The following is a 19,637-nucleotide window of genomic DNA, read 5'->3' on the forward strand; positions in this document are numbered from 1 at the left end:
AAACAAACAATCCGGTCAAAGTTGTACTTGATCGTCCTAGCAGCAATACACTACAGTCATTCCCAATTGGTCCTTTGACATTCAATGGAATTTTATGAATGTGAGTACCCCACAACGTGGTGTCTGTTACTGTGGAGACATCCACTCCGGCACTCCCTCTGGTTCTCGCTGAGAGGGTGTCCACGGTGGTAACCGTGGCAGCGGGGCTGCAGCGCGGCACCCTGCTCCACCGTGGTACTCCATGGGCTGCAGGGGGACAGCCTGCTTCACCATGGTCCTCACCACAGGCCACAGGGGACTTCTGCTCCGGTGCCTGGAGCACCTCTCCCCCTCCTTCTTCACTGACCTTGGTGCCTGCAAGGCTGTTTCTCACTCCTCTCACTCTCCCAGCTGTTGTGTGGCACAGCGTGTTTTTTTTGTTGTTGTTGTTTTTTTCCCTGTCTTAAATATGCTCTCTCAGAGGCACAAACAACATCGCTTATTGGCTGGGCTCTGGTCAGCAGTGGGGCCCTTACCAAACATGGGGCAGCTTCTAGCTTCTTCTCACAGAAGCCACCCTTATGGCCCCCTGCTACCAAAACCTTGTCACGTAAACCCACTACATTCCACCCCTCTCCTCTGTGAAAAGCATATTTAAGAATAATTACAATATACTTTTACTTTACAATCATCACAATCTTCACAAACTCCACTTACATCAAAAAGAAAAAGAATTCCCCACACCAAAATAAACATAACATCATCACAACACCGATGAGGTGGACAATTTACACACACCCCACCCCTCGTCCCTTCACCACACTAACATGAAACATATTCCTCACAATTACAACTTTCTTGAATTCTTCACAACTTTTACGTTCATAAAAACATCCAGTCCATGTTTTGCCCGAACTTCTCTCAACTATCATCCTTATCTCAAATTCCTTGAGCCCCACGTTGGGCCGGTAAAAAACAATAAGACGTTACCACAGATTTGGGGTAGGAGGTTTGAAGAAAACAATCTTCCAGCAGTATCGGACAATAAATGGCACAGAAACTATAGTAATGCTGATTCGTACTGGAGCAAACAATTTGTGAATAGCATATGCCAACACAAATGCGCTTGTACCAGCAGCCCTTTTAGATTGCAGCGATGATTCACTGAAGCCAAGTTTGAAGAGAACTGCAGTCATATCCACACCACTTGACACAGCCAGGTAGAAGGTTCCTAGAGATACTAATGAAATTCCAACATGCAATGAAACCCCTACAGCACCACATTCTTTAAAAACTTTTTTCAGCTGCTGGGATTTATTGAGTTTGTGTTCACTGCTGAGATCTGTGGCTGCCTTTTCAGGGGATCCACCCACATCCTTGGCCGAGCTGCCGGCGGCAGAGGGGCCGGCGGGCTGAGGGGAGGCCGGCCCGGGGGGGAGGGGAGGGGCAGCAGCGGCGGCGGCGGCGGGCGGCGGCGAGCGGGGACGGAACATGGCAGCGCCCGGTGCGTGCGTGCGGGCGCTCAAACCTGAGAAACGCAGCAGCCGGCGGCGGGGCGGGCGGGCAGGTGCCCGAAGCTGACAGCTGACGTCGAGCGCGGAGTGGCCGCCATGGGTTGGGATATTGCCTCTGCCTCTATTCCCAAGTCTATCAGGTTTGCTTTCTCTGGCGGTACGCAGTCATCACTTTTTATTTCACCCACCTGTGTAGCCTGAGCGGCCACTGTCATTTCCCTTTTTTCCACTTGCCATTATCTCAATGTCTCAGTCGCTAAGTGCCAGGTTGTCATCACCTCAGCAGCTGTTGTATCTCCCCGCGAGGCAGCGTTGAGAGGGAGTTAGGAGAATCTTATCAAGTAGAGATAGAGCGCTGACAGCATTAAACTAGGATGCTACTTAGTGTCTTTGCTAGCTATGGTGCATTGTGCAAATTAACTAAAGCAAGAAGCCTTGGGCCCCTTACCGAGGTCTGTCTCCTAATAAGAGAGTGAGCCTATCTTTAGAAACTGGTCCTGCAGATGGAAAAGAGCCATGGAGCAACTGAGTCTGTGCAAAGACAAGAGGTCAACTAGCAGTGACGAGGAAGAGTCATCAACCTTCATCCCCACGACCCCCAACGACCACCACCAGAACACACTGCGCAAGCGCAGATGGGAGGAGTTTATGGAAATGACTCCTTGGAACTAATTTTAATACAAAGCGGGGACAGGTTATGAATATGTGTAGGCGTATTGTGAAATGTCATGCATATGTAACTCTTTGCTGCATATAACCAAGGCAAGTTGCCGCGTCAGGTGCACACGACTTTGGCGGGACTACCCCCCGTGCTGCCCAGCGCTGAATAAACATACCTACTTCACAATCTTACTGATTGTGGAGTCCGTTTTCTGCAAGTCAGTGTCCCATATAGTTGTCCCAGCATTTTCCCAAGTTTTTAAATCAAACACCACCAAAACTGTCAACGGGGCCCCATTCTTTTCTAAGAACTTTAGCAGTAGTTTCACTTTATACAGGTCATATTTCACTCCTCTTTTTACCAGGAGTTGAGTCAGTAACTTAGCTATTGCCTCCTCCTCGGCTGATAGATTAGCTCCCATAGTTAATGCCCCAGTTGCTCACCTGCTTCTTGAGGCGATGTCCCGGGATTAAAGCCGCAGTCCTGCCGTCAGCTTGAGTCATTTGGCTGGGGTCCCTTCGGACGCTTCTCTCAGCGTTGCTCTCTTCCTGATCATGTCGGGGTCACCAAGGGATGAAAGACACGGACTCCCAGTGGTTCTTGAACAGAAGGCCTTTATTGCCATTTTTTCTCCACTACATATACTTTCCCCGTAGCCCCATATGCTGTTCACACACCCGTATCTGTCATACACTTGGTCAGAGAGCCTCGGACACGTGCCTCAAGCCAGCCAGCAATTGGCCACTGCGCAAAGCTCATCTTTAACACTGCAGCCAAGTTGTTTATCTCGACCTTGCTCAAGTTTTTGTTTCTACCGCTTACTTCCTCATTATCTCTAGTTCAGGGATGTGTCAAACAACGCAAGGCTACTTGCAAATTCCTTCCCCTCACATCTCCCATAGTTGTTAAATGTGGTGGGCACTGGATCTTTCCTCTGATTTGTTGGCCATGCTAGCAAAGGATTTATAATTTATCATATTTGATGACTTCTCTAAATCACTCCATATTGCTGCTTCTCCCTATTTGGGAAGACGATATTTTTTAAGCAAATGCAAATCACAACCAACACAACTCCCTGTCTTCTAAACTTTCACAAACTCATTGCAAGTCTCATGATGCCTGCAGTCTTCTGGAAACTCCACCTATAGTTGGGTAGAAATTTCACATATATTTAAAAAAGCTGGGTCTGAAGAAACGCTTGACAATACAAGCCAAATCCCTCCTATAGCTCAGAAGTCAACAAAAAAGAATCTTGCTGATTGTTATTTTTAAGCTTCTCCGTTTTAACCCAATTTCATGTTTTCAGAAGCCTGGCAACTGAGTTGGGAACATTAGGTGCTGCCAATACCGAAAGTTAACTTCTTGGCTGGGCTGTGTGGGAACAGCCAGGAAACAATCTGCCCGCCTGCTCTGCCCAGAAGAAAGGGCATCCAGGACCCCACTAGGTTTCTTGGTCAACTGGCTGATTACAAGGACTGGAGCATCTCTCAGACCACGTCCATCCCCTAGTCCAATTGGCAGCAGTTATCAGCCCAGGAAGTTAAGAAGGTGTCCTGGTTTCAGTTAGGACAGAGTTAATTTTCCTCCTAGTAGCTGGTAGGGTGCTATGTTTTGGATTAGGATGAGAAGAGCGCTGATAACATGCTGATGTTTTAATTGTTGCAGAGCAGTGCTTACACCAAGCCAAGGACTTTTCAGCTTCTCGCTCTGTCCTGCTAGCGAGCAGGCTAGGGATGCAGCAGGAGCTGGGAGGGGACAGACCCAGGACAGCTGACCCAAACTGGCCAAAGGGGTATTCCATACCATCTGACGTCATGCTGAACAATATATAGGGGTGGCTAGCCGGGGTGGAGGGGGGGCCGGCTGCTCGGGGATAGGCTGGGCATCGGTCAGCGGGTGGTGAGCAATTGCATTGTGCATCACTTGTTTCGTACACATTATTAGTAGTAGTACTATTATCATTATTATTATTATTGTTATTTTTATTATTATTTTCCTGTCTTAATAAACTGTCTTTATCTCAACTCACAGGCTTCACTTTCCCGTTTCTCTCCCCCATCCCAGAGAGGGATGTGTGGTGTTTAGCTGCCGGCCGGGTTAAACCACAACAGAAGGACAGATATGGGGCATTAAAAAAAGGCTCCTGCTTCCCACAGCAGAAAAGTGGAGTAGCTCTACAGGGCTCCCAAAGCATGCAGGAGGTATTTCTTTGTTCTGTACTGTGGAAATGTGCACATAACTTCCTTGTTGTCATAGCTTTTTAAGACAACATTGTCCAAATATCTTCAGTGCAGGCATTTCCACCTGAGCTAACTGTCTTGGTCCTTAAAAATCAGTAGAGATTGGCTCAATACAGTTAGTTTTGTGAAGGATTCACCTGATCAAAGGCTGGCCTTCCCCTAGGGGAGGCTGATCCCTGCTGCAAAGCCTCCCTCCATCAGCGGCACAGGCAGCCCAGGGTTGCTTGTAGTGTGGGCACGTGACAGAAGCATCCCACCACCCAAATTGTGCAGTGCATGTCACCACAAATGTTTTTCTGACCTAAAAATGACAAATTTTGAAAGGATTTATGATGGTTATTCTTGTATGTTTTGTGCCTTTTAACCTTTTTGTTTGTTGTTTTTTTTATATTGAAAACAAACTTTCTGGTAAAGGCATTTTTGGTGAGAAGGAATTCTGAGGGAGGTGGGGAGTGGTTTAAACACTATGAACTGAAGAAAGAGCTGGCATCCTAAACTGCCCCCTCAGCTTGGAAAATGACATCAAAGGGTGTGTAGGTTATACTATAATGCCTATAGGCTAATGCAGTGCTGTGGCTTACCAGGGAGTCCCATACCTTCGACACTGCTCTGACAGTTTTTAATCAGCTGAGGTTGCCCGAGGTGATGACTTCTAAGTAGAAGTTGGGTATGAAGAAAATATGAGAAAATTCCCACTTTGACTAAGACACCTTCACTTTCAGGCTTGTTGAAATAAACACCCGTGATTGTCCCCAAGCATCATAGTCTAACACTTTTTTTGCTGTACTTTATGACTCTGGTAGAATAGTGTAAATGTCCTTGTAAAATAATTGTATGGCCTTAAAAATATGTTTTAACTGCTAAGGGCAGCAGTGAATGATGCATGGGGAGAGGGAGTAGAAGTGTGGGAAAACCAAGTTGGAATTGAGTTTTTTAATTGGATTTAAATTGGCTATTTTGAGCTTGGATACTAACTTACAAACTAAAATAGCATCAGTCTTGATAAGCAGCAGGTATCAATGCAGGTAACCTCAGAGGTTAACTCTCCTAAAGTGCAGCCAAAATTCAGGGAGATGAAATGAAGAATAAAACATTCAGTAAAGCCCCTTTCCCTTTGTACATCTTCACTCTGCATGTAACAGCTGGAAGGAAATGCTTAAAGGTAGAGTGGGGATCTAAAGCAAAAGAAATGATAAAACCACTCTCTAATCCTCCCAACTCATCAAGCCTTTTTGGGAACACTGCGTACTGTCGCTGAGGCACCAAGTTTACAAGAGGACACACACATGTTGGGTAAGATCCAAGAGGAGATCAGGAAGACTAACGGTGAGGAATGGTAGGTATGTCTCATGAGGAACAGCTTAAAATACTCAGCTTTTAAATGGTAGACCGGGGGACCTGAGGTACAGAAATATCTGATGAGGGCAAGCAGGGGGCCGGGTATGACGCTTCTTCCTCTACATGGTAAGGAGAAAACACAAGGTGGTGAGTTGAGCTTAGGGTTAGGAGCAAGACAAGTGTCTGATCTTGAACGAGACAGGAAAAAGGGACTATCCAGTGCCCTTCTTCCAATGAGCAGGTGCTACAGAGTTTAGCACCGTACAGACTTATATATACACAAAACATACCATAGAAGACACATTACATGGCTCATAGGACTGTGTCTCACTGCAAGTCCACAAGACTGACACAAAGGTAATGTACAGCATTTTCTCGAGTGAATATACAATAGACCTATTCCTCCAAGTAAGAAAAACTCCCACAAATAATGGTTTGTAGTAAAAAAAAATCTGAGTAAACTCAGTATAAAAATCACGGATGAGACATTTACGAACACTGACCTAAATTAATTCTGTTAAACAAGATTACTCTAAGTTTTACCATTGATTTCAGTCAATCAGCCCTGAGTCAGGAGATTTTAGTTTTAAAAATGTAAGATTTTTTAATCCTTTCAATTGTGAGTTTAAACGTTCATAAATACTTTCTGTCCAAATCTGCAAACAAACTGAGAAAATAGATCAGAGTCATGAACTGCTCTATCAGTATGTTTCTTTGGCATATTATGGTAGTTAAATTCTAGCACATTCACTCTCAGCACTAACTACCCTTTAACAGGTAGATAACGAGGTAAATTAACCTTCTGTGAATCAGAATTGCAATAGGGATGCATATACAGGATGGGAACAGAAAAGGTAGATAAAAAGAAGCAAAACAAAAAGGAGGGTTAAGGGAGATTAAAAGAAGGGAAGGAAAGCTGAGGAAATGACATAGATGTAAAGGTCTGCTATGTAAGTTGGACGGTTCATGTCACAGAGGTAAAAAAAAAAATGCAACTTTTAAGCCTTGGATCATTACCAACAATTACCAATGGTGGAACTTTGCCATTTGCTCAATTTGCCCTACTGTTATTTCCATTTTCTATTTCTAACCCTTCTAAAATTAGCACGTTTCCCCAACATCTGATGCTGGTGATGACAAGGGAAGCCTTTATAAAAGACATAATAACCAGAAATGCTATCAGTGTTCTGCGCATTCACCGTAAGCAAATTTCTCATGAAGGAAGTTTTGCTGTGGGCAAACCGAGTGCCAGTTTACAGACATCATGAGCTTATGGACAGCATTAATCACGGGACTTATCATAGAATCATAGAATATCCTGAGTTGGAAGGGACCCATAAGGATCATCAAGTCCAACTCCTGGCACCGCACAGGTCTGCCCAAAAGTTTAGACCATGTGACTAAGTGCACAGTCCAATCGCTTCTTAAATTCAGACAGGCTTGGTGCAGTGACTACTTCACTGGGGAGCCTGTTCCAGTGTGCGACCACCCTCTCGGTGAAGAACCTCTTCCTGATGTCTAGCCTAAACTTCCCCTGCCTCAGCTTGACACCATTCCCACGGGTCCTGTCACTGGTGATAACAGAGAATAGGTAATCTGCCTCTCCACTCCCTCTCGCGAGGAAGTTGTAGACTGCGATGAGGTCCCCCCTCAGCCTCCTCTTCTCCAGGCTGAACAGGCCCAGTGACCTCAGCCGCTCCTCATATGTCTTCCCCTCTAGGCCCTTCACCATCTTCGTCGCCCTCCTCTGGACACTCTCCAACAGTTTAATGTCCTTCTTGTACTGTGGTGCCCAGAACTGCACACAGTACTCGAGGTGAGGCCGCACCAGCGCAGAGTAGAGCGGGACAATCACTTCCCTCGACCGACTAGCAATGCTGTGCTTGATGCATCCCGGGATACGGTTGGCCCTCCTGGCTGCCAGGACACACTGCTGGCTCATATTCAACTTGCTGTCAACCACAACCCCCAGATCCCTCTCTGCGGGGCTGCTCTCCAGCGTCTCGTCACCCAGTCTGTATGTATAGCCAGGGTTGCCCCGTCCCAGGTGCAGGACCCGGCACTTGCTTTTGTTAAACTTCATGCGGTTGGTGTTCGCCCAGCTCTCCAATCTGTCCAGATCTCTCTGCAAGGCCTTTCCACCCTCATCCGAGTCCACAACTCCTCCAAGTTTGGTGTCGTCGGCAAATTTTCTCAAAAGACCTTCTAATCCTACATCCAAATCATTTATAAAAACATTGAAGAGGACTGGCCCTAAAATGGAGCCTTGAGGGACCCCACTGGTGACCATCTGCCAGCCAGATGTGGCCCCCATTTACCACAACCCTTTGAGCCCTGCCCGTCAGCCAATTGCTCACCCATCATATGATGGTTTTGTTTAGCTGTATGCTGGACATTTTGTCCAGTAGGATCCTATGGGAAACCGTGTCAAAAGCTTTGCTGAAGTCCAAAAAGATCACATCAGCTGGTATCCCTTGATTGACTAGATGGGTGATCTTATCATAAAAGGAAATCCAATTTGTTAGGCAGGACCTACCCCTCGTGAACCCATGTTGGCTGGGACCAATGACTGCATTGTCCCCCAGGTGCGCTTCAATAACTTCAAGGATTATGTTCTCCATGATTTTACCAGGCACTGACGTGAGACTGACAGGCCTGTAATTGCTAGGGTCTTCTTTCTTACCCTTCTTGAAAATTGGCACAACATTTGCCAGCTTCCAGTCCAATGGGACCTCTCCAGATTCCCAAGATCGTTGAAAAATAACTGAGAGAGGTCCCACAATGACGTCAGCCAGCTCTTTAAGCACCCTGGGATGAAGCCCATCCGGACCCATGGACTTGTATGGATCCAGGTGGAGCAGCAAATCCCGCACACGTTCAGGGTCGGTTGGGAGTTTGTCATTCCCACCATCATAGTCCTCCAGCTCAGGGCACCCTGGGTCCCAAAGCCCATCATCAGTGTTGAAGACAGAGGTGAAGAAGGCATTAAATGTCTCTGCTTTGCCTATGTCATCGTCTGTGAGGAGACCTTCCCCATCTAGTAGCGGACCTATGTTTTCTTTGGTTCTCCTTTTTCTGTTCACATATCTAAAAAAACCTTTTTTATTGTCTCCCACAGACATGGCCAGCTTCAACTCTAGTTGGGCTTTGGCCACACAAATTTTCTCCCTACAAACACGAACAGCATCCCTATATTCCTTCCTCGTCGCCTGACCCTCCTTCCAGCAGCTGTACACTTTCTTTTTTTTTGCCTAAGCTCCAGAAGAAGATCCCTGGTCAGCCAGGCCGGCCTTCTGCCCCGCTTGCCTGACTTCCGATATTTTGGAATCGCCTGATCTTGAGCTTTTAGGAGGCAGTGCTTAAAGATGGACCAGCACTGATGGACACCAATGCCTTCAAAAGCAGTTTCCCAGGGGACCTTGCTGACTAATTCCCTGAGCAGCCTGAAGTCTGCTTTCCCCATATCCAGGGCTGAAGTTTCGGTGGCAGTTTTCCTTCTGTCACCATAAATTCTAAACTCAACCACTTCATGGTCACTATGACCGAGACGGCCGCCAATTGCCACGTCTCCCACAAGACCCTCTCTGTTCTCCAGCAACAGATCTAGGAGGGCACCTTTCCTAGTTGGCTCCCTTAGCACCTACACCAAGAAGTTATCATCTGGGTGCTTTATGAACCTCCTGGACTTGCTCGTGTCAGCCGTGTGGTGATCCCAGTTGACGTCTGGCAAGTTGAAGTCCCCCATTAGGACAAGGGGAGTCAATCTCATTGTCGTCCTGGCCAGGTGGTCTGTAATAGACTCCCACAATGACATCCCCTTTATTTGTTCGTCCCTTAATCCTTACCCAGAGGCTCTCAACTTTGCCATCGCCAACTTGAAGTTCCACACAGTCCAGCCCCTGCTTCATGTACATCGCCACCCCACCACCTCGCCTACCCTGCCTGTCCCTCCTGAAGAGCCTGTAACCATCTATTGCAGCACACCAGCCACAGGACTCATCCCACCAGGTTTCGCTTATGCCAATGATGTCGTAGCTGTGGGACTAGGCCAAGACTTCTAGCGCATCCATTTTATTCCTCATACTGCGTGCGTTTGTGTAGAAACACTTCAAATGCGCCTCCCTGCACGCAGCACCTTGTGTATCCGACCGAAGGGCCTCACTAGGACACAGTCCCTCTGATTCTAGCACACCATCCCTTAGCTTGTCACCGGCATGCCTGGTTTTATCCCCTTCCCTCTTCGACTCTAGTTTAAAGCCCTATCTATCAGCCCAGCCAACTCCTGAGCAAAAATCCTCAGCCCTCTCTGAGAGAGGCGCATCCCATCTGGTGCCAGCAGGCCCGGGGTCACGTAGACCTTCCTGTGATCGAAAAACCCAAAATTCTGCCGGTTGCACCAGTCCCAAAGCCACGTATTAATGTGACGAATCTGCTTGTCAGCTTCGATCCCTCCTATCGGAAGGACAGAGGCAAACACAACCTGTGCCCCTGATCCTTTAAGTAGTCGCCCCAAAGCCCTAAAGTCCCTTTTGATCGCTCTCGGACTTCTCGTTGCTACCTCGTCATTACCAGCCTGAAAGACCAGTAGCGGGTAGTAGTCGGTGGGCCGTACCAGGCGCTTGACTTTCCTAGCGAAGTCTCTCACCCGAGCCCCAGGGAGGCAACAGACTTCCCTGTGGGTTGGGTCCGGTCGGCATATTGGGCCCTCTGTCCCTTTCAGAAGGGAGTCCCCCATGACAATAACCCTTCTTTCTTTTTTGAGAGCTGATGTAGCAATGCGGGGGATAGGTTGCCTTGCCTTAGGCATCCTCACCAACCGGGACGGGCTTTCGCCTGCTTCGTTGTTTTGATTGTCATGTTCTAGAGCTTCGTACCTGTTATATAAGGGTAGATGGGAAGGTGAGGTGGGCAGGGACAGGGCTCGCCTACCACACCGAACAGGAACCTGCCTCCATTCCCCCCCTTGGCTTAGGTCCCCTCCTGCTGCCTGGCAGGATGAGGGAACTTTTGTCTTCTGCGTAGCAGGAGACATTTGTGCTATGGCAGGCTCATGAGTCTGTCTCAGAGAGGGCAGAGTACACCTCCACCAGTCAATTTCCCTCTCTGACTCCCTGATGCTTCTGAGCCTGCTCACCTCCTCCTGAAGCTCCTCTACCTGGCTGAGCAGCTCTTCAATCTGGGCACACCTCCCACAGGCATACCCCTCGCCGCTGCTGTCGGATACCGACAGAAGACTCGGGCACACCCTGCAGCCCAAGACCTGGACGGTGGTGTGTTTCCCCGAGCCCTCCGTCTGAGTAGCCACATCGGTGACAGCGGCTGGAGAGGCCGCAAGAGATGCAGAGGCCATGGTTTTCTGCCTGGTTGATACCATGGCCAGGTTCCTCGCAGGCAGGTTACAGGTACCGAAGGGAAAGACCGCTGCAAAAGACCGGCGAGGGGCCCTCCCTGCTCTCCCTGCTCGCCCTGCCCGCGCAAACTGCCGCGCCACGCCCTGGTCGCCGCGCTCCCTAGGGGCTGCTTTTGAACGGCCAGGGAGGGGGCGCTGCTGGCTCCGCCTACGCCTCGTCAGCCTCCCTCGCGAGGGCTGCCGGGTCCTGGCGGCTCCCTCGAGTGGCCTCGATGCCGGAAAAAAAGCCCTGCCTGTCCCGATCCCCCGCTCCGCTGCAGAACGCGTCTGCCCTGGAGCCGATCGCCTCGGCAAGATATCCCTAACATATACGAGAATGAGGAACCTGGCACCTTGTGTTCAACAAACGCTGTAAGTTGGATGTCTTAGCAACAAAGACCTTGAATTTCAGGTAAATGTCAAAGCAATATTTTGATCCTAATTGGTAGCTGTAAATGCAGAAGCAGTATGTGGTCAGATAAACACTGCCGTAAGGTAAGAATAGAGGGAGGGGGCGAAAAAGAGCAAGAAAATTAACGAAGCAGCAGTAATTCTGAAGGGCTTGTCAAGACCGGCTGTCAAAGCAGCAGGAAGCAAAGCAAAAAGCTCATTGCCATAATCCAAACAAGAAACAACTCCTGCACAAGCAGAGGTTTTAATAGCAGAGCACATCAATTATGCAAGTTTTGAACAATTATGAGGTTTTTGAACTACTAGGCAAGAACGAACAAGAGTGGACGGATTGCAGCAAGGAGCTTTGTGTCTGCACTGCCTTCTCCCCGAGATCCCACTTCAGGGTGGTCTCGCTGCCTTTCTGAAGCGTGAAGGCAAGGTGAAAATTCAGCTCAGACAAGAAGGCTTTTTAAAGGGAGCTATTCCACAGCAAATAAATGGAGAGGACCCAAAAGACTATGCATGGCTGGGCCTGTTAGAGCCCAGGTACCTGAGGTACAGAAATATTTGATGAGGGCAAGCAGGGGGCCGGGCATGACGCTTCTTCCTCTACATGGTAAGGAGAAAACACAAGGTGGTGAGTTGAGCTTAGGGTTAGGAGCAAGACAAGTGTCTGATCTTGAACGAGACAGGAAAAAGGGACTATCCAGTGCCCTTCTTCCAATGAGCAGGTGCTACAGAGTTTAGCACCGTACAGACATATATACACAAAACATACCATAGAAGACACATTACATGGCTCATAGGACTGTGTCTCACTGCAAGTCCACAAGACTGACACAAACTTTCACAAACTCATTGCAAGGCTCATGATGCCTGCAGTCTTCTGGAAACTCCACCTATAGTTGAGTAGAAATTTCACATGTATTTAAAAAAGCTGGGTCTGAAGAAACGCTTGACAATACAAGCCAAATCCCTCTTATAAAAAAAAAAAACAGCGCAAAGCCACCTGCGAATTCCTTCCCCACAAAACTGGACATAGGTGGCTGTTCTAAAATTTGCAATGACATCTGTATTTTCATAGAATCACAGAATCACTGAATCATACAATCATAGAATGGGTTGGGTTGGAAGGGACCTTAAAGAAGATCCAGTTCCAACCCCCCTGCCATGGGCAGGTACACCTCCCACTACACCTGGTTGCTCAAAACCCCATCCAGCCTGGCCTTGAACACTTCCAGGGATGGGGCATCCACAGCTTCTCTGGGCAACCTGTGCCAGTGCTCCAGGTGCTTCAGTCCCTTGATCATCCTCGTGGCCCTCCTTTGGACTCATTCTAATACTTCCATGTCCTTCATGTGCTGGGCCCCAATTTTCCTGTGAAGTAATAACCTGCTCTTGGGACAAATGTTGTAGTCTCACATTAGGTAGAGATCACAAATGACAACTTATAGCACATTTCTGTTGAAGTGTAAGAGAAGTGTTCTAGTATAAGGGTTATTGATAATCTTTGTTCTTCTTCAGGTATTTTGAGTTTTATGAAGGGCCTTTGGAATACAACTCCACCAAATGCCTGGAATTACGACAGGACATCATTGAGGTGAAGGTTTTGTCTATGTAAGTATGAATAAATGTTTGCTAAAAAGGTTACTTTTCAGGCAGGATGGAAATGATAACTTATGATGAAATTATGAAAGTTGTAAGGTGCAAGAGATTCTTTCAATAGGGATCTCATCGGGGATTCCTGAGGCAAGTAGTGACATTTGGATTTGATCTGAGATCTATTTGAAAAAAAATGGAGGCTTTTAAATACATTGTGACATTTTGTTCAGGACCAGTATTCCCAGTTTGGAATTAAATAGTGTTTGCAATATTATGTGTAATATTATATTCCAAGCCCTCTACTGAAGGTAATTGAAGAGTAAGAACAGAGAGACTGACTCATGACTGACTCATGCTCTGTCGTTGACGGTGGACAGTAGTGAAGGCTAAGAAATGAGGCCAAATGGTTAGCCCTACCTGATAACAAATACTGGCATGGGGTCTCTCTGAGTGGTAGGTGGTGTCTAGACTCCAGTAGTCAGAGTGGACAACAAACCTCTTTGTTAATTTGTTTAGATCTTTTTTGAGCCCATTTGTACTTTTGAGCCCACTGCCATAATTTCCTGCAGCAGTGAGTTTCAGTAATAGCACTCAGTAAAAAGTATGGAAATACATTTCTGAGAAATCATAAAATATCTGTATTTTGTCTTTTTTGGTGCTATATGTACATCAGGAAACTAATGAGTTGACTGAGATGTAGCCATGAAGCTATAGAGCTGAAGTCAGGCAAAAAAGGTTGCCCATGGAGCTGATTGGACAAAGCAAAGCAGGATGGTTTTGTGTTGTCCTTCTGCATTTTCAGCATCACATTGTATTTAGGTGCTTACGTTATGTGTAGTCCCTTACTGTATCTACAACCAGTGGTGTAGTTATCTTACCTCCAGTCCATAAGGTTTGTTAAGGTCTGTGAAGTGCACTGATGGTCTCAGCTGAAAGTGCAGCTGTATAAGAGCACAGCTTTAAGCGATCAAGGCCACGGCAAATAGAAGTTGTTGCTCTAGGTCTGCATGAATTTTGAGCACGTCTCCCTTGCTGACTTTGTGCACCAAAAAATGTACGTTATGTCCTTGTCTTCTGTATTTGGTACTGGATGAAGGATACACAAGTAGCAACTTTGCACTGCCTGCTGACTTGTAGTGCTTAAAATAAATAGAAGGGGTGAGAATGTGACACTTCTGCCAATGTTCTGCTGAAGATGGTGAGTTTTGAATTGCTTTTCTGCATACTCATTATATGGTACAAAGAATTACTCATTTCTCTTCATCTTTTCCAATGGTACATAGAAGGCAGTGGACTCCTGCTCAGTTGGATAGTTAGCCTTACTTCTGTGATAGATGCCATTTGACATTAAGCTCTTTTACTATGCTGGATTCTTCTGATGTGCTTCCTTCTGATGTGGTACATTTCCTAAGTCAGCCCTTATGGTAATGGAAGATTTCCAAGTTAATATGCTCTGGTGGGCTACAGAAAGTACAATATGACCTAATTCCTTCCTCTAACTTCCACGGCCTGGGAAATCCTAAGTTCTACTCACTTTAAATATATAATTCTCTTAAAAGTCTTTGTTTTATTAGAACATTCAAAGCCCCCAAAGTTGAAGAGAACTCATTAATACCTTTCAGTCTTGAATAATTCTCAGACTTCAAAATTTCCCAACCATATTATAACATTGCTGCGTACCTCTAGGTGTTTGTAAGGCTTTTGTTATATCCGTTGTCCAAATGCAGAAAAGTGTGTGTGAACTGTTAGGTAGAAGTAGTTGGAATTGATACCACCTAAAACATATCACCCTTTGCTAGCCTACTGGAATTAGGAGCATCACTGCTTGATGTAGCTAAAAGTATATTTATTAACAGAGGGGGAGGGAGAGCTCCTTATGTAAAGAGCTTTTTGTGTTCTCTTCTCCTCACACATGCTTATCCCTGCACATGTGCAATTGCAGTTTATACAATGAATTTACCAACAGTGCTGTTCTGTAGGATCTCATGGATTAACATACCCTCACCAAAATATATGCAGCAAATAAATGGAGAGGACCCAAAAGACTATGCATGGCTGGGCCTGTTAGAGCCTGTCTAGGACATCACACGAGCAGTGCGAGGCGAGGGCATGGAGCAGCACCTTGCACTCCAGAGCCAACTCACTCCCCCGAACCACCAGTTCATCTCATTTTATCCCAGCCAGCAGGCAATTTCCACTCATCTTCCAAGGTGACAGCCACCACTACCCTCATCCTGTGTCTACCAGAGGCAGACTAAACCCAGAGGCAGACTAAACCCAGAGGCAAGCAAAAATGGACAGAAACCAATGTCATTTTATACCGGTGAAGCAAAGCCAAAATCTGACTCAGCTTGCTGGTCTACCACAGATGGGCAGGCAAGGGGAAGCAGAGTCGTCTATGGGCGCCTTCTCTGAAGGGGTGAGAGGAAGACAGGAATGTTCCCACGAGCAAGGCAAATTACTGCATTTTCTTTTGGAACCCCCTCTGTTATTTGTCTTTACTTTCCCTGTTCTTTCTTTCTAACAATTCTCACATTCCTTCCCTGTATACATTTTCCTTAGTAAAGACAGTATTGGGACATGACAGGAAGCCCAGCTTTTTTGACTTTGGTTCCTCTTTCAGTTATAAATTAATAATATATACATTAATTCCATATGATAGTTTTAATTTAATTCCATTAAATAATTTTAATTTCATTCCATTAATTCCATTAATAATTTTACAATCATATTTCTTCAGGTTTGGTCACGGTGCTGCACTACACTGTTACATGCCCCCCAAACACAGAAGCCATATGCAGGCCCTGCCCTGACAAACAAGGCCATGTACTGGCTTCCCAAAGTCAGTGGAAAATCACTTACTTTCACTCTACCTCAGTTTCCCCACTTCATAATCCTTGTGTCCTTGAGAAGAGGAACTGAAGACTTCAGTGTTAAATGATCTTGCTACTCTCCTTGCAACTGGAAAGTGATCCCCCTAGACTATTAACATGGATGTCACAGAGACAGGAAAGTCAGATGATTAATCATGCTGAAGATCCAGTTCCTTCTTTCCTGCAAAATAAGGAAAATATGACTCACTGTGTCCACAGGGTGGATGGAAGATAAAACAAAACTGGTGGTATGCATGAATGATCTGTAGATTAGAATGGTTGAAAACAGTCACTAAAATGGATCAGAGAGTAGAGGAGGTTGGAAAAAAGGGGGAATATCAGGATTCAGCAAGGTGACAGACTGCTGCAGTCATGAAGAAAAAGATAAGAGCCAATGGAGATAGTAAGTGGAGTCTGGGAGGAAAATCAAGGATCTTAATCTGTCTTCTGCGCAAGCCAGAAATAGCAAGATTATTTACCCATCACTTGAAAAGACATCAGAGGCACTCAAAAATCCCTAGATATCAAGGGGTAAAGCATCCACTAGGAAGCAATGAGACCCTGAGATCAAACCCAAACCAGCAGAGTCAAGGTATGCTAGCCTCTGAGTCCAAAAACTCTTCTTTGCTGACCAAAGAGCAAGACTTGGTCACTAAAGACAATGAAATTAGCTGAGAAGTGAAAGGCAAACACTTATTTGAACAGTTTATTAAAACTCACATTTGCATTCAGTGGAAGCAGATTTGAATCTGAGTTGTCAAGCTGCAAAAAATACTTATTTCTCCAGTAAAATGAGCAAAATGTTCATATTTCTACTCACTGTATTAATAGAGAGCAATATGATATAATATGGGTCCCATGAAGAGTAAATATGGATGGAGGATGCTGGAAATGGGCATGTGCGGTTACATCACACATTGGCCCATACTGCACTATCCTGGGGACAAGCCTGGCTCTACGTGTTGGAGGGAAATGCTAGTAATAACGTGGTGGAGGAGTATATTTTGACTAGCACAAAGAGCAAAATTGGAAACGTAGGTGGGAAGCTTCTGGATTATAACCACTATTATAGAGAAAAAAGGTTTTGTTTCATACAGCACATTTCACATTTGGGATAAATTTTGTATCAGATATTCACATTCAACTTCTGAAAAACCCGATCTAAAATTACTTCCCAAGAAAGATAAAAGAATATGAACATTCCTTTTCTGATCTGTGGCTGGACGATAAACATCCAAGGAGTGATAGAAAATCAGCATTTTGTAATAATTATTCATAATTAAAATATTATTATTTGTAACAATTAGGGGAAGCACAAAACCCACAACAGTTGACTGAAGTAGGTTGTGAACTTATCAAGATAAAGGACTGCTCAAGTCCCAGGCAGAGTCTCACAGGAAATCCCAAATATTTTAAGATGCCAGCAAATTCTGACACTTGAGACTATAGCACAGTGCAAAGATACCTGACACAGCATGGGTACCACAAGCAATCTCACCAGGGCACTAAAGACCTGACTAAGCTAATTGCTTTGCATCTCAAGTTTCCAAAGCTGATATATTTACTACCAGGTTAAGTGTCCCTACACTGTGCTATATTCGTCAGTGTAAACATAACCACCAAGCCCCAGTTGTGCTAAGGGCTTGGGTGGAAGATGACAAGCGAAATGCTTGATAAAGGCACTGTGTTTGTACTCTGTGTCAGCCACGCGAGTAGGCAAGATTCCCTCTCTCCATGTGTGCAAGCCTTCCATGCTGTTGAATGGTCAAGATTTTCATCTGGGACTGTGAAAAGCTTGTCTGTATTTGTTCTTATGGGAAGTGCCATGAAGCTACAGTGACGGACATTGTTTTTAAGGTTTCCATCACAAGAGCTAAAGCATAAAACTAACTGCATAAAGAGGGCGCGGAAGGACAGTGGCTATCTGCAGGGCTGATGAAAATGCAAAATGGATGCAAGCAATGGAGGGCAAGGACACCTCAAAGAAATGAGAGGTTAAGTCCATAATTTGCCTGAGGGAGGCATGGACTGCTGAGCAATGAGTACACTTGAATTAAGAAACAAGAAATGAAATGAAAAAGCAATCAAGGGTAAGAATGAGGCACAGTGAAAGTATGAAAATACAAAGCTTTGCACGGCAATTTGGTCTGAACAGCATTCAGCAAGTGTAAGAACAATCAGGAAACTCCTATCAGTTCAAAAATTAAAGACCAAATTACCAGGACAACAGTGGCCACCGAGGTGATCAGTGGCCCTGACGAGATCGCTCACAGCCAGAGCTGTGCAAGAACACAGGTGTAGCACAGCTCCAAGCAGAAGTTTTGGGTTTGGCAGAAACTTTGTTCTAGAAACACAGGGAAGTCTGAGCTTTGTACCTGCCCACACATGTAGAAGGAAGCACCCAATTTTTTCAAAATGAGATAAAACAAGTTGATGGCAGGTTATAACAGAGGTGCTTTTGAAAGATAAGTCACAGGTTGCAAGCCCCTTTGGATGAAGAGTTTGCTTCATAGGTGTTTTATGCTGGGCATTAGGAAAACTCGACCATGACTTTGTCATACAGAGTCAACAGTTGTGTGTAAAGTACAGAAAGCAGAGTCAGCCTAGATATTAAGCCAAATATTCAAAAAGAGCTGTTTGAATGGACAAAAATAGGCCTAGATCCCTGACTGACGCAAGCTGCTGCTGGGTGTCCTGTGGATCAGAATCAGGATTTAATCACCTCTGTTCACCAGTGAGGGTAATGGTCACCTCTTGGCTGGTAAACGGGACACCTACAATCCACCACTGCAGGGCATGAAGTTTCTGCAGAGCTCCTACAGTTCAACATGATTCCAACTCTACACAAGCCAACCATTGATTGCAACCTACACAAGCAACCAGATGATGGCCATATCCCATGTGGGTTTGCCATATATACACTTAGTTGTCTATATAGCTTCAAGACTTTGCTGTCTCCTGAAGTTTTCAGTGCTCTTCATCTCTAAGAAAAAACAATAACCACAACCAAGACGGGCTCCACAACCCTTCAGGGAGGATTGATTCATGGGTCACATGTCATTTTGCTGGTGTAATGTTTCTGGGTAGAAGTGGAGGGGGCACAGAGCTGTATTATCAGAGAGATGATTCATTAGGTGAACTTCAGCTTGTCTCTTGGGGAAAATATTTAAATGGGAAGAAACTTTTAACCTGGGATACACGGTCTCAGGATGGTCTCAAATAATGCAGTCTGCCTGCACAGGAAGGTTTGCTCTTTCTTGCTGAGTTAGTCTTTGAGGTTTTGTACATGCCCCCTCTGACAGACCCTAGAGTAATCTTTGTTTAAGTTTTCAATAGCTTTGAAAATGTGTTCTTCTTGGCTCAAAAGTGTTTTTAAATTCACCTCTTCAGCTGACTCTCACTCTGGGAGGAAGTCAGGCTGTTAGAAAAACAATATTTAGTGAACTCTGCCAATACAATATAGGCATATAGCAAAGTATTACTCTGATATTTTTCCCTTGCCAAAGCAAGCAAGGACAGTCCTACTGATTTCTTCCATGCAACAGGTTGGAAGATGAGGACCGGGACCATTTCAACAGTTTTTACCATAGTGGCAGTTTCCTGATGTAATCCAGGATTATTCCTTGCTGGCCAAACAAGAGCTCACAA

General features: G+C 45.6%; 2 protein-coding genes across 2 annotated transcripts in view; one reads left to right on the forward strand and one right to left on the reverse strand.

Moving 5' to 3' along the window:
* The window catches only part of LOC121062950 (alpha-2,8-sialyltransferase 8E-like), a 54,611-nt gene that overhangs the window by 13,451 nt on the left and 21,523 nt on the right, over positions 1-19,637 (forward strand). Inside the window, 1 exon segment of the mRNA XM_040543255.1 lies at positions 13,036-13,131. Coding sequence (XP_040399189.1) covers positions 13,036-13,131 — 96 coding nt within the window.
* Positions 581-1,708, reverse strand: LOC121062953 (protein FAM210B, mitochondrial-like). The gene is made up of 2 exons (XM_040543258.1): positions 1,508-1,708; positions 581-1,409 (listed from the first exon to the last, which is right to left on the reverse strand). The coding sequence occupies exons 1-2, from the start codon at positions 1,706-1,708 to the stop codon at positions 966-968; spliced, it is 645 nt and encodes a 214-aa protein (XP_040399192.1). The 3' UTR covers positions 581-965.

This window comes from Cygnus olor (assembly GCF_009769625.2).
Source record: "Cygnus olor isolate bCygOlo1 chromosome W unlocalized genomic scaffold, bCygOlo1.pri.v2 SUPER_W3, whole genome shotgun sequence".
NCBI lineage: Eukaryota > Metazoa > Chordata > Aves > Anseriformes > Anatidae > Cygnus > Cygnus olor.

What these genes read in the sequence shown, in the direction of transcription:
- LOC121062953 (XM_040543258.1), bottom strand. Translation starts at nt 1,708, where the DNA reads ATGACAGTGGCCGCTCAGGCTACACAGGTGGGTGAAATAAAAAGTGAT. An exon ending in CCGGCTGCTGCGTTTCTCAG is followed by an intron (nt 1,410 to 1,507) that starts GTTTGAGCGCCC and finishes CCCCTCCCCCCC; the next exon opens with GGGCCGGCCTCCCCTCAGCC.